General features: G+C 32.5%; 1 protein-coding gene across 1 annotated transcript; it reads right to left on the bottom strand.

Annotated features, from left to right (window-relative positions):
- Window positions 1–61: 61 nt before the first annotated feature.
- Window positions 62–12,526, bottom strand: LOC145305691 (uncharacterized). Its single transcript, XM_080147403.1, has 12 exons — window positions 12,463–12,526; window positions 12,224–12,270; window positions 11,783–11,872; window positions 11,063–11,162; window positions 10,601–10,637; window positions 10,056–10,167; window positions 9,579–9,641; window positions 8,519–8,592; window positions 8,114–8,154; window positions 7,832–7,893; window positions 909–939; window positions 62–544 (listed from the first exon to the last, which is right to left on the bottom strand). Exons 1-12 carry the CDS (start codon window positions 12,516–12,518, stop codon window positions 502–504), a joined length of 756 nt encoding a protein of 251 aa, XP_080003529.1. The 5' UTR covers window positions 12,519–12,526; the 3' UTR covers window positions 62–501.
- Between the last annotated feature and the right edge of the window lie 739 nt (window positions 12,527–13,265).

Consider the following 13,265-nt stretch of genomic DNA (forward strand, 5'->3'; position numbering starts at 1 on the left):
TTTTCAAATATTTGAAGCATAAATGTCCCACAATAGGTTTTCCAAATGTATAAAGCATTTTACATAATTCTTTTATTTTCTATGCATAATTAAGTTTTTTAAAAAGACATTTCTCTTGAAACCCCCTGTAGCTTTCCAAAAATTGTACAAATAACTTCAATTGATTCAGAGAATCAATTCTATTTTTAGGACTAAAAAATCAGGACAAAAGAACAAAGGTATAAGTAATAGTGTACAAAAGATCTAAAGGCAGAACTAATGGACAAAAGAACTAATGGGACAAAACATTTTTTTTCTCTATTCTTGAAAAAACATTCTTGAAAAATATCTGCAGTGCTAGAACCCAACAGGGAAACTCTAAATCAATATAACCTAACCTAAAAGATTAACATAAAAATATTAGGTCTGTTGTCCCATAAGGTCTTAGATCTTTAAGCCTTTTGTCTTGTAGGATTTTGTACATTATGTCTTTTGTCCAAAAGTAGAAAATAAAAAAAATTCTCAACCATGTTGGGGAGTATTGCAGGCTATATTCGACCAATACCTAAAATAAACAAAATATATCATACTCTAATAAAATTCAAATAAACGTCAAAATGTTGATTTAGATTATATGATCAAATAAAAGAATAGAGGGGGCTTAGGCAATATGTATCTTTGCCCACAGGGCAGGGACCCTTTCCAATTATGTATTGGGTCTTTGAAATAAGTTGATAGCGTCGGAAATAAAAACACAGTCAAGTACCTGCAAAGGAACAGAAAGCAATTTTCTAAAAAAGGGGTTTCACCACTTTGACCCTGTATTTGTATGGATTATACATCTATTCTTATAAATTTATTGATCATAGACTTTTGAATATAAATATTAGATCAAAGAGGCAAAGCAGTAATGATAAAAATCTACTTACTTTCCATGGTGAACAGTGCTCGCTCTACTATCTAAAATAAATGAAAAAAAATAACAAGGTTTCACAGTTCATTAGAGGTATGAAATAATGAGCATATATAGTAATTCTAGAAAATTATGCAGTTTATATGTAATAACAGCTGAGAAAAAATACCAGTTTCATTTAATACTTATATTTACGGGAACTTTAGTTTAATGAAATCTTCTAATTTCTAACATTTACAAAACAGCCTGCTTTATCGCATCAAGATCCATGACAGATCTATATAGGAAATAAATGTCTATGTATGAGCTCAAGTTTTCCAAACAATATAGTTTAAAACTTAAAGTGCTCCAATAATCCATAATAAACTCTCATTGACCAGAACGATAAGACCCATTATTTTACTGTATTAAGAATAAATTCATTTTTTTTATTTCCTGTGTGTCTTAACCTCTTTTCGAGGAAGCTTTGTGTTTATCAAGTTCGAAATTAATTCCTTATCATTATCCTAAATTAAGCGTAAATGTCGTCTTGTTTGACTTTCCTTTCATAAAGTGACGCGGTATGGATTGTTTATATGCGCCCACGTTTTTTTACTTTTGAATGAGATATGAGTGTGTGAAGATTTCGGAGAACAAAATTGGGCCTATCATTGGTCTCATAGTGCGTGAACGACCCTAGTATACCAGGGATTTGAAACCATAAGAACTTCAGGTAGAATTTGTTAATTTTATTAAGAAGAATGGTGTATAGGACGATTATATGTAGTTTTAAAAAGGCTTTAGCCAGCTAAGCATGAAACTTAATTATGATTAATATATGTTTTAGTAATTTTTTATGTGCCTTTATTTTTGCATTTAACAATGATTTATTAAACCAAATAATTTTCCTTTTAAGCCAAAGTTTCCAAAGATTCTTAACCATAGAGAAAAATGATTTTAAAAAGCAATTAAGATTACGTGGTTATAAATAACTGGAATTATGAATTAATTGATTTTGTAATTTCAGGACTTTGAAATAATTTCATCAATAAATCTATAATCAAACCTGCTGTTGAAACTTGATGGTTCCTGGTATTGGGGGTTTGTATGTTCGCCAACAGATCTCGAGAACTTACCGCTAATTCGGAAGTCATACTCAACCAAAGTGTCATGGTTGAGACAATTTCAAATGATTGGAGTTTGAAGGAGCTGCACAAGCGAATTTCCAAGAAGTGAAGGTTGAAGTTTAGGCATTAGCAAATTTCAAATAACCTGATGGTTGAAGGCGCTGCACAAGCAATTTCAAATGGTTCTGAAGAATAGGCATTAGCATTCTTCAAAGAATCTGAAGAATAGGCGTTAGCATTCTTCAATAGATCAATAGCATATAGTGTATTGATGCAAAAAACATTGACAATTTTTCTGTGAAATAATTACCTAGTGAATCAATATGCCACTAACCAAAAAGCAGAAAATTGAGCGAGCTATCGCTATTGGCAGTGAAAGGCTAGAGGTGTTTGACGAACAGATAAAAGTGTTTTATGAAAATCTAAAAGCCTGCCAAAGTTTTAGTTCATGTGAAAATGTGAATTTAAAATCAATTCGGGACATTTTTAGTGAGGTCAAGGACCAATCTGATCTAATAAAAAGTCTAAAATCTGCCGTGGAGACTAGTGAGATGCGCAAGTTCAAGCGTGATCTGGATGAAGCTAGTGAACAGAAAACTGTTGCAGATAAAGTTTATGCGTCGTTGGAGCAGTGTACGAAAATTCTGCACTGGCTTGACAATGATTCAGACGACGTGAGGTCGAGCACTGTCGCCAGGAACCTCGACGTCGTTGAGAAGGTGAGGATGGACATGGGAGTGCTTAAAATTTCCATGGAGTTGCGCCAAGAAGTACGTGATATGTACCGAAGGCTTAGAGAGATGGAACGTCGTTCATCTAACTCGGATAAGCTTGGTGTCTGTGGCACCAATAATTACGACAGTTATCATAGTCGTATGTTGCATGAGGCTAGTGCTAGTGTGAATACAGTCTACAAATCAAGTTCTGCGCCTAGCACATGTACCTTCCTGCTGCAAATAGTTCCAGTTGTAGCACCTGGCGGCGGCGCCTGCCATGCCGCCGTCAGGTTTGATTCTGGTGCAAATTTATCACTTGTGTCTGAGAAGTTGTCCAGCAAGTTGAAGCTGAAATCTACCGGCAGATATACAAACATTTCTGTTGCTGACGGTAGTGAATCATCCTGCCGCAATGTGGTGTTCTATCTGAAGGACAGGGATGGTAACTTGAGAGAATTTGAGGCAGCTGTTATGCCTAACCTCGGAGGTGGCAACGAGATGCGCTCGGTCCATCCGGAAACCGCCGCCGAAATATTTAAGATGCCGCCAGAAAGATTTACATATATTAGTGGAGGCTTAGATATCATCATTGGAAATACACATCCTGACGTGTTTCCATCAACCTACCAGAAAGTGGGCCAGTCTATGTTGTGGCGAACCATTTTTGGTAGTGGTTTTATCTGTACAAGTGCTGACTATGGAGCTGGTCAGCAGAAATCTGCATATAAAGCTGCCGTAACTGTTGATGAGAGTGCGTGGCCGGTTGGTTCTGTCGTAGCTGTTGATAATGAGCCGGTTGGTACTGCCGTAGCTGTTGATAATGAGCCGGTTGGTACTGCCGTAGCTGTTGATAATGAGCCGGTTGGTACTGCCGTAGCTGTTGATAATGAGCCGGTTGGTACTGCCGTAGCTGTTGATAATGAACCGGTTGGTTCTGTCGTAGCTGTTGATAATGAGCCGGTTGGTACTGCCGTAGTTGTTGATAATGAACCGGTTGGTACTGCCGTAGCTGTTGATAATGAGCCAGTTGGTACTGCCGTAGCTGTTGATAATGAACCGGTTGGTACTGCCGTAGCTGTTGATAATGAGCCGGTTGGTACTGCCGTAGCTGTTGATAATGAACCGGTTGGGTCTGCCGTAGCTGTTAATGATGAACCAGTTGGTTCTGCTTGTGATGCTGTTATTGAGAAACCTGTTATTTCTGCAGTTGATGCTGTTGTTTGTATTGCAGTCAATTCTGATGTTAAAGATACTGCCGTAGCTGTTGATAACATTGCTACGGCAGGTGAGGCTGTAGCCGTTCACAATGATGATGCTGAAATTAGTTGTGTTGCAGCCGGTTCTGATAATGAGGTTGGTGCTGTTGTGAATCAAGAATCGACCTGGCTGCTGCCAAGCTGGCCGCCCGACACAGGGTAAAGGGCCTGCAATATGGCGGGTGTTGCCGCCAGAAAGTTATTGAAAGTCTACCAACCCCACAAATCTAATTTACAACATAAACTATTTATGTGTGAAATAATCTTTTAAAGAAAAAATAATACAAGTTATATATTAAGCTTGTGAAGGGAACCTAAAAAGGTTCTGTAAAGAATAAGTATTCATTATTCAACTAATTTTATTGTTCATATTTAAGCACAAAAATTCTACAAAATTGTTTAGACTTTTAAAGCAGATTTTAAAAGATTTTGTTTCTTTAAGTATGATTTTGAAAAGCAAAAGTTGTGTGTATTAACTACCAAATGATTTTTGCAGATTTTTTAGATTGAGAAAAATAGATTTTCTAAAATTATTTTCGAGGTATTTTTTTTTTTCATGGTTCATGGTTGCTTAAAAATGTTATTCTCAGATTCTCATATGAGATATAGCATTAAAGTAAAGAACACAACATGTAAAATTATTATGATAATGTTTAAAATATTTCTTATTATTATTTTAAAAAGATTATCGCAAAAAATCAAGATATTTGTTTTAATTTGTAAGCAAATAAAGGTTTTTCTTTCACTCCGGAGGCAAGGATTCCTAATAATCCACGCGCAAAGATTTTTCTTCATTCCGAGAGCAGAGATTTGTAGTAATATACGTACCTAGCGATTTCGGGCAATTTTAAACCTTGAGAAAGTATTTTAGCAATTATTTTCCTAGGTACATATATATTTTCGTTCATGTTTAAAAATGTAAACTCTATTTTCTATGAGATAAGCATTTATAATAATGAACACGATGTATGATATTATTAAAATATTGATTATTATTTATATGAATATCACAGAATTAATTTAAGATAAACTATGCATATTTTAAATTAACCTTTCCTTCATTTTTATCGCAGATATTAAAATAAAAGCGGTTAAAAAAAACTATGATCAATAATTGATTCTTATTTTATGAAAATTGAGAACATTTTTTTTTAGTAAAAAGCCACATTTTCATATGCCTATTTTATGCCTAAAATAAGAATCAACCGAAATGCGATTAATTTTTATTCTATTTTATATGCTCAAATTTAATTTTATTGAGTTTAATTTCTTTTCAAAAGTACAATTCATTATAAAACTTACCTGAAAAGTTTACCAAAAAAGAATAAATGTGTCGAGGTTGCGTGATTCGATATTTATTCTAAGAAAAAAATCAAGTATTTTTTTTAGCAGATTTTTTTAAAATTGCATATGAATTTCAATCAAGTAAAACATTTTTATTCAGATCAAGGAATGATTGAAAATTCATATTTAAAGTCTCATATTTTTTTTACAAAGAAAAAATTGGTATTTTTTTTCATAATTTCGATGAAAATTCTAACGAAGATATTATTATTATTTTGCTATTATTTAAGTATTGAAAAGTTTTATTGTTGATTAAGATAGTACAGTTCTTATTCATTAAGTTTGAAGAACTTTCTGCCCAAGGATTTTGAAATATTTTTTCTTACTACTCTTTTTGATGCTTAACGAATTTAGTTTTAAGTACCTATAAATCTTAATTTTCTTGTCTAAGATTTATTTCGTTTTATATTTTACCATTATTGTTTACATTTCAACCTGATTTCGTAGGTACTTATTGATTTATTAATAATGATTATTACCTATTGATTATGAAATGATTATTATTTAGTATAAGTTGTTATATTTACAACATCATGATTAATAGGATTATCCATTTTAGGATTTGTGTATGTGATCTTGTGAGTGTCATGTGCCTGTAATATTGTATGGTACAAACCAATCCTCATCCTTCTATCCTAAAATGTGAGGTATTATGAGTCCTAGTGAGGAGTATAATATTGTGTATGCATTTCACGGGGTTTCATTTAGTTAGGAGCAAAAATTGTCATGTTTTTCGGGATGTGGCTATTCTCATGTGATTATGGTGAGTTGAGTTTAGTGAGAAATGTTGCTAGTGCTCAGCGCAAAAAAAACCTTGAATCTCGTTAAGGAAGTTAATTTGACTTTCAAACGGGGGGTGTGTCTTAACCTCTTTTCGAGGAAGCTTTGTGTTTATCAAGTTCGAAATTAATTCCTTATCATTATCCTAAATTAAGCGTAAATGTCGTCTTGTTTGACTTTCCTTTCATAAAGTGACGCGGTATGGATTGTTTATATGCGCCCACGTTTTTTTACTTTTGAATGAGATATGAGTGTGTGAAGATTTCGGAGAACAAAATTGGGCCTATCATTGGTCTCATAGTGCGTGAACGACCCTAGTATACCAGGGATTTGAAACCATAAGAACTTCAGGTAGAATTTGTTAATTTTATTAAGAAGAATGGTGTATAGGACGATTATATGTAGTTTTAAAAAGGCTTTAGCCAGCTAAGCATGAAACTTAATTATGATTAATATATGTTTTAGTAATTTTTTATGTGCCTTTATTTTTGCATTTAACAATGATTTATTAAACCAAATAATTTTCCTTTTAAGCCAAAGTTTCCAAAGATTCTTAACCATAGAGAAAAATGATTTTAAAAAGCAATTAAGATTACGTGGTTATAAATAACTGGAATTATGAATTAATTGATTTTGTAATTTCAGGACTTTGAAATAATTTCATCAATAAATCTATAATCAAACCTGCTGTTGAAACTTGATGGTTCCTGGTATTGGGGGTTTGTATGTTCGCCAACAGATCTCGAGAACTTACCGCTAATTCGGAAGTCATACTCAACCAAAGTGTCATGGTTGAGACACTGTGCTATTTAAATTATATTTAAGTAATCAATTTCTATCCATAAAACAGAAAACTTAAATTTATTATATAGTAAATAAAAGAAAACTTAGTTTTAAAATAATTTGATACTAGCGATACGTGCATAATGTTTTAAGATATTGAACTAAAATTTATCAGTTCTTAACATTTTAACCCTTTCAGGACAATAATTTGAAATAAAGAAATATTAAGATCCTAAAATAGTTTAAAGAAAGAAATCGTTAAGGAGACGATAAAGGAAGAATAGTGTTAATAGTCAGAATTCAGATAACCAAAAGAAAGTAAATAAAACATTGAATAAACCTAGCCTATAGCGTGATAATTATATCGAGCCCAACTCTAGTAATCAATATATGAACAGACCAACGGACTAGGAATGTAATAAAGTGAAAGTAAGTTGAAACATAATCACCTGTCCATCAAATCAAAGAATCACATTGCCATATCAGGATGAATATACTAAGTGTGTTTTAGAGTAGATTCGCTAATTAAATGGTACGCTTTTTGGAGGAGGGTATTTTTTCTACTTTTTTTCTCTTTTAAAGAAAAATAAGATTTTTTTAAATAAGGTAAAAGGATCATACCTAAACAGGGATAAGTTCAATTTGTGGCAGAAAGGACCTAGAACACTTATGAGATAAAACTATGACCAATAAATCTATGTACAAACCCAATAATGATAAACAAAATTACCCCATTTGTGGATTACAATTAGTGGATAAAACGTTTGATTACTCAACGTAATGAACCAACCATTCAAAATTCAAAGTCCACAAAGTTGACAAGGAAACAAATAAGAAAACGATCTTATTTTAAAAAATCTTTATGGCTAACAGCCCAATGTCCCTTTTCTTCCTAAAAGGACCATAGTATATCCAACTCTTTCAATAATTCACCATAGCAACAATCATCTATACCTGGACACGACCACTGAGGATCCACCCATTTTCCATTCACCTTGGTCTTCACATAACACCACCTACAAATTTTATAGTTAATCAATAATTAAAATCATATAAATAGTATAAATGGATATTTGTAGAAAATTGTCTTACAACATAAATTATAATTTTCAATATGACTTAAAACCGGTTCTAACCAAGCAGATATTAATCGGGTTCAAAGCCAGACTGAAAAGTATCTTTCCCCTGGCTTATTAATGAAAAAACCTGATTGTTTGGGGATAATACAAGACCTACCTATCATTTGTATGGCTGCTTGCTCCAACATTGCAATTTCCCTAAAATAGAATTGTATTTGTATCTATATGAATCATTATTTTATGGAGTTATCAGTAAAGAAACAAGGAAAATAACATTTCTAATTCGTGAAGCGAAAATAATCATATTTCCACTATTTTTGAATTGAGTAAACTGGCGGATGGAAAAATTTAATGTACTAGATGAACATTTGTCACGTTAATTTGTCATTAAAAAAATAGCTGGATCTTTTCAATAGAGAAATTTTAACTTATAGCTGTCATAGGACCAATAGAAAATTATTATAAATTTTTGTAAATGTTGAACACTCCTATTAAGATATACATCAGACAAACACACATCAAGTTACTTTAGTGACTGTGTATTATATGGATTAAAACATACTTGTCCATGATCATTGAATAACCAATCACACTGGCAGTCAGGATAGTTGTTATAGCTTACTGCTGGTGCATGTGCTAAATAGATAGATATATAGTCAGGATAGTTGTTATAGCTTACTGCTGGTGCATGTGCTAAACAGATAGATAGATAGTCTGGTTAGTTGTTATAGCTTACTGCTGATGCATGTGCTAAATAGATAGATATATAGTCAGGATAGTTGTTATAGCTTACTGCTGGTGCATGTGCTAAACAGATAGATAGATAGTCTGGTTAGTTGTTATAGCTTACTGCTGATGCATGTGCTAAATAGATAGATAGATAGTCTGGTTAGTTGTTATAGCTTACTGCTGATGCATGTGCTAAATAGATAGATATATAGTCAGGATAGTTGTTATAGCTTACTGCTGGTGCATGTGCTAAATAGATAGATAGATAGTCTGGTTAGTTGTTATAGCTTACTGTGATGCATGTGCTAAATAGATAGATAGCTATATAGTCAGGTTAGTTGTTAGAGCTTACTGCTGGTGCATGTGCTACATAGATAGATAGATAGTCAGGATAGTTGTTATAGCTTACTGCTGGTGCATGTGCTTAATAGATAGATATATAGTTAGGTTAGTTGTAATAGCTTACTGCTGGTGCATGTGCTACATAGATAGATAGATAGTCAGGATAGTTGTTATAGCTTACTGCTGGTGCATGTGCTAAATAGATAGATATATATTCAGGTTAGTTGTTATAGCTTACTGCTGGTGCATGTGCTACATAGATAGATAGATAGTCAGGATAGTTGTTATAGCTTACTGCTGGTGCATGTGCTAAATAGATAGATAGATATATAGTCTGGTTAGTTGTTATAGCTTACTGCTGGTGCATGTGCTAAATAGATAGATAGATAGTCCCTTTTGTTGAAAGTGAAAGTGACGGTGAAAGACCAATGATATACGTTTTTTGTATGTGGAGCCACCTATAAGTCAACAGACACTCCTTACACTTCCTTACCCCCAAAAGGTCTATAACCCAACGACACAACATCCCAAAACGGTTATTTTAGGTAAACCTGGTCCGCTGCCAGTGGCTATTACTTGAACATTACTACTGCCACATCCATGGGATCCACAACCTAGCAAATTTATGCTCAGCAACAAAAATAAACACTTACAATTGGCTTAATATACATAGGTAAAACTAAGGAATTTACATTTTCGATAAAAATACATATCATTTTAAAATTATAATTATTTATTTTCAGTGTACGGATTTTTTTTCTTCATTTTTTTTCGCAATAAATAGTCGCATTTCTTAAGATAAAGCTTATCTTGGGTAAATTATATCGTGTAATAATTTGTTTCCTATTAAAGCATGAAGCACAAGCCTATAATAAGCTAGCTATAAATTGTTAAATTCCTTAGAATAAAGATAGTTTTCTAAATATTAGGCCCTTAAAAAGTGTCCTTGCTTGTACAACTTGAATGCCAAAGGTCTATTTATAGGTATCTCAATCCTAGTTTTAATTTGATAGAACAAGTATCTTTACCTGAAGAACCATAACTGCTGCCAGAAGAATAGCTACTGCCGCCTGTATTGCATCCATGGCTACCACAGCCAGAAGAATAGCTGCTACCTGTGTTGCAGCCATGGCTACCACATCCTTCCAGAATTTGTGGAATTAGTTTTGATTTATTTACCTAGAAAATTCAGAGAAGAAACCTACACATCCAGCTAATTTACAGTAAATGTATTTTCGCCGGCGCAATTAAAAAAGTATGGATGTATTTATGGCAAACTGATTTTTAGCTGTATAAATGACAATAAAATCGCTTCACCAGGCAAACTTACATCTAACATATTATTTATAGTCATGCTGGCAATAATTCAACCATGACTGGCAAAAATACATCTGCCTAATTTAAACAATTTAAATACATCTAACACTGGCATTTATACATCCATAGAAATCTAATGTAAAAAAAACACACTTCTATGTATAATATATGATATAATGATACAAAACTATTTGAAGTATCTGTGTCTGTCATGTTTCTCAAAATCTCCAGAATGGCTCAACAAAAAAAAATTTATTCCTGAGTTGTGACTTGATCCAGTATTGTAACTGCCACCTGTATTTATTTTTCATTTATTAATCAATCAGTCTGTCAGTCAGTCTGTTACGTTATAGGGAAAATCTAATTTTCTCGGTTGCTATGGAAGATAAGTAGCTGAAATTTTTAGTGTATAATCCTAACACTAATTCAAAACTATTAATTACATTGTTTTGTCCGTCTGTCTGTCAGTCATGCTTCAAAAGACATAAACTTTGTGTATTTCGGGATTTTCTTTGAGTTTTTGCATATTATCTCTCTTTTCTTTGTTATGACAACTGAACATTTAATCTAAAACTTTGCCTGTCTGTTCATTTCAAGATGTTTTTGTGCTTCGCTATACTTATGGATGATGTCATCCTTGTACAAATTTTCTTTTCCCTTTACTACCACCTCTCTTTAAAATTTAAAAAGGATTTTTTTTAAATTCAATAAATACTCTCCTGTATTACATCCCCCCACCCCGCCAACTCCACACCCTCCTCCAGTATTGTAGTGGCCTCCGCCAGTATTATAATTGCCACCAGTATTATAATGGCCGCCTGAAAATTATCAAAAAAATAATGATTTTTAATTCATATTTGAAGAAGAGTGTACATTTTTTCAAATTCTTTATATTCTTTTCATAAAGGAAAGAAAAAAGAAGAAACGGGAGAGATAAAGAAAGGGGTAGGGAAGGATAGAGGAAGATAAAAAGGAGAGGACATTGAGAGAAGTTTCATTACAGATGGACACTAACACATATAAAGTAGCTTTGCTACTAAAAATAACGTTTAAGATTAATGTTAAATTTGTATTAAAATAGGAATGACAACATCCTTAAGTACAAAAGATCATGGAATGGACAAATGGACAAAGTGAATTGTAGAACAGATGTTCAGTTGTCATAACATAGAAAATCACATAAGCCTTAAAAACAATAAGGTTTATGTGTTTTTTTTTTAGAATGACCAACAGACAGACGGACAAAACACATTGTATGTATATATAAGATGCATATTAGTATAGGAACCTTAGTATAGGAAAATTATAGCTGTCTACCTTCAATAGCAGCAGAGAAAATCACATTTCCCCAATAGCATTATGAACTGACGGACAGACAAACAACATATATTATAGAGTAGCTTCGCTACTAAAAAAGATTATTAATGATTTTAAATGCCTGTATTAGCTGATTGTCCAGTAACTAGTCCAGCGAAGAATCCCCCAACCGCGCTAACTTTGGCCCCCAGCAGATTATTCACTGCAGCTCCTATAACAAACCTATCATAAAAATCATGTTTTCGAAATATCTTGTGACAATTACTTCCTGGAATCATGTATCGAGTTGTCACGCTTACTATATTGTACCTAACTGCTACAGGATTAACATTAATAGGATAATTCTAACATGCTCCAATAAACTTTTAGATATACGTTACAGTCAAACGTACAATCGACCATATGCGTAGGATAGCTTGGTAAACTCCACATCCAATATTGTTTGTTGGTTTGTGGGTAAATTAGACTCAACAGTTTTAGAGCGATTAGAAAATTATAATCAGCCAGCACAGAGAGAAAGAGAAATATTTTTTTTAAATGTATTAAAATAAAATTAACTAACCAGCATTTTGACCGACAGCAAAACCTCCAGGGTTGTAAGTTCTTGTCCTTGTTAACAAAAATAAATTAAATCATAGAAACATAGGTCTTAATAGTGAGAATGCAATGAACTGTAATTTGATGTATATCCCCATTGATATTGAATGAAATTACCACATCTTTTCATTGGTTAAAAAGGTGGGAAAATTTTTTCTCTTTGCTTTTGTGAATATTGTCAGACTTGTTTTTTATTTTACTTACTTAGCCCCAGCGGTCAAATGAAAAACAGACACAAATAAACACAAGTTTATCTTCATTTTTATATTTTTCTGAAATTATTTTTATAAAGATTTATGGTGTCTAAAAAGTCTTGTAAATAAACACTTTTATAATTTGCTGTCTTAAGGATGTTAATTAAAACAAGTCATGTAATATTCCAACCTTGCATGAATATTCCTACAACAAATGGGTATAATTTGAAAAATGTAGCAACTTTACCTCATTGAATATGATATACGAATTTTATAATATAATTTATAATTTTTCTTAGACGATTAGGAGCATCTCTATAATCACTCCTCAAAATAGAAGTTTGTCTTTTAACATAGACAATTTATACATTTTACGAAATGTAACGTAGATATTATGTATTGATTTCTTGTGGATGTTGTCTCCTGATTTAGTAGCAAAACTACTCTATAATTCACTTTGCTTTTCTGATGATCTGTAACGCTGTGGGAAAATAAGACTTTCTCGGCTAAGATTTAGGGTTATTTTTTTTCCTGCTTCGCTACTTATAATTTGGTTGTCATCCTTAGTTATAGTTATATGTTATTGGCTTGAACCATGCAACATTTAATTAAATGCTTTACCTTTTTCAAAAAACATTTGATTTCTAATTTTAACACATATTAAAGAAAATTGCATGATTTTAAAGATTTTAAATGTCAAAGGGACATTCAATTTATTATTATCTTTGTTAAAATAAAAAGGAAGAATTCTGTCGATCTAATTGTTTATCTATATTACAAAGAAGCTTGATGTCTTTCCGTCTGTCCGTCTGT

This window comes from Acartia tonsa, chromosome 14, assembly GCF_053477335.1.
Source record: "Acartia tonsa isolate MP-2025a chromosome 14, ASM5347733v1, whole genome shotgun sequence".
NCBI classification, from domain to species: Eukaryota; Metazoa; Arthropoda; class Copepoda; order Calanoida; family Acartiidae; genus Acartia; species Acartia tonsa.

What these genes read in the sequence shown, in the direction of transcription:
- LOC145305691 (XM_080147403.1), bottom strand. Translation starts at nt 12,518, where the DNA reads ATGAAGATAAACTTGTGTTTATTTGTGTCTGTTTTTCATTTGACCGCT. An exon ending in TGGACAATCAGCTAATACAG is followed by an intron (nt 11,163 to 11,782) that starts GCATTTAAAATC and finishes GATAATTTTCAG; the next exon opens with GCGGCCATTATAATACTGGT. An exon ending in GTGGGGGGATGTAATACAGG is followed by an intron (nt 10,638 to 11,062) that starts AGAGTATTTATT and finishes AATAAATACAGG; the next exon opens with TGGCAGTTACAATACTGGAT.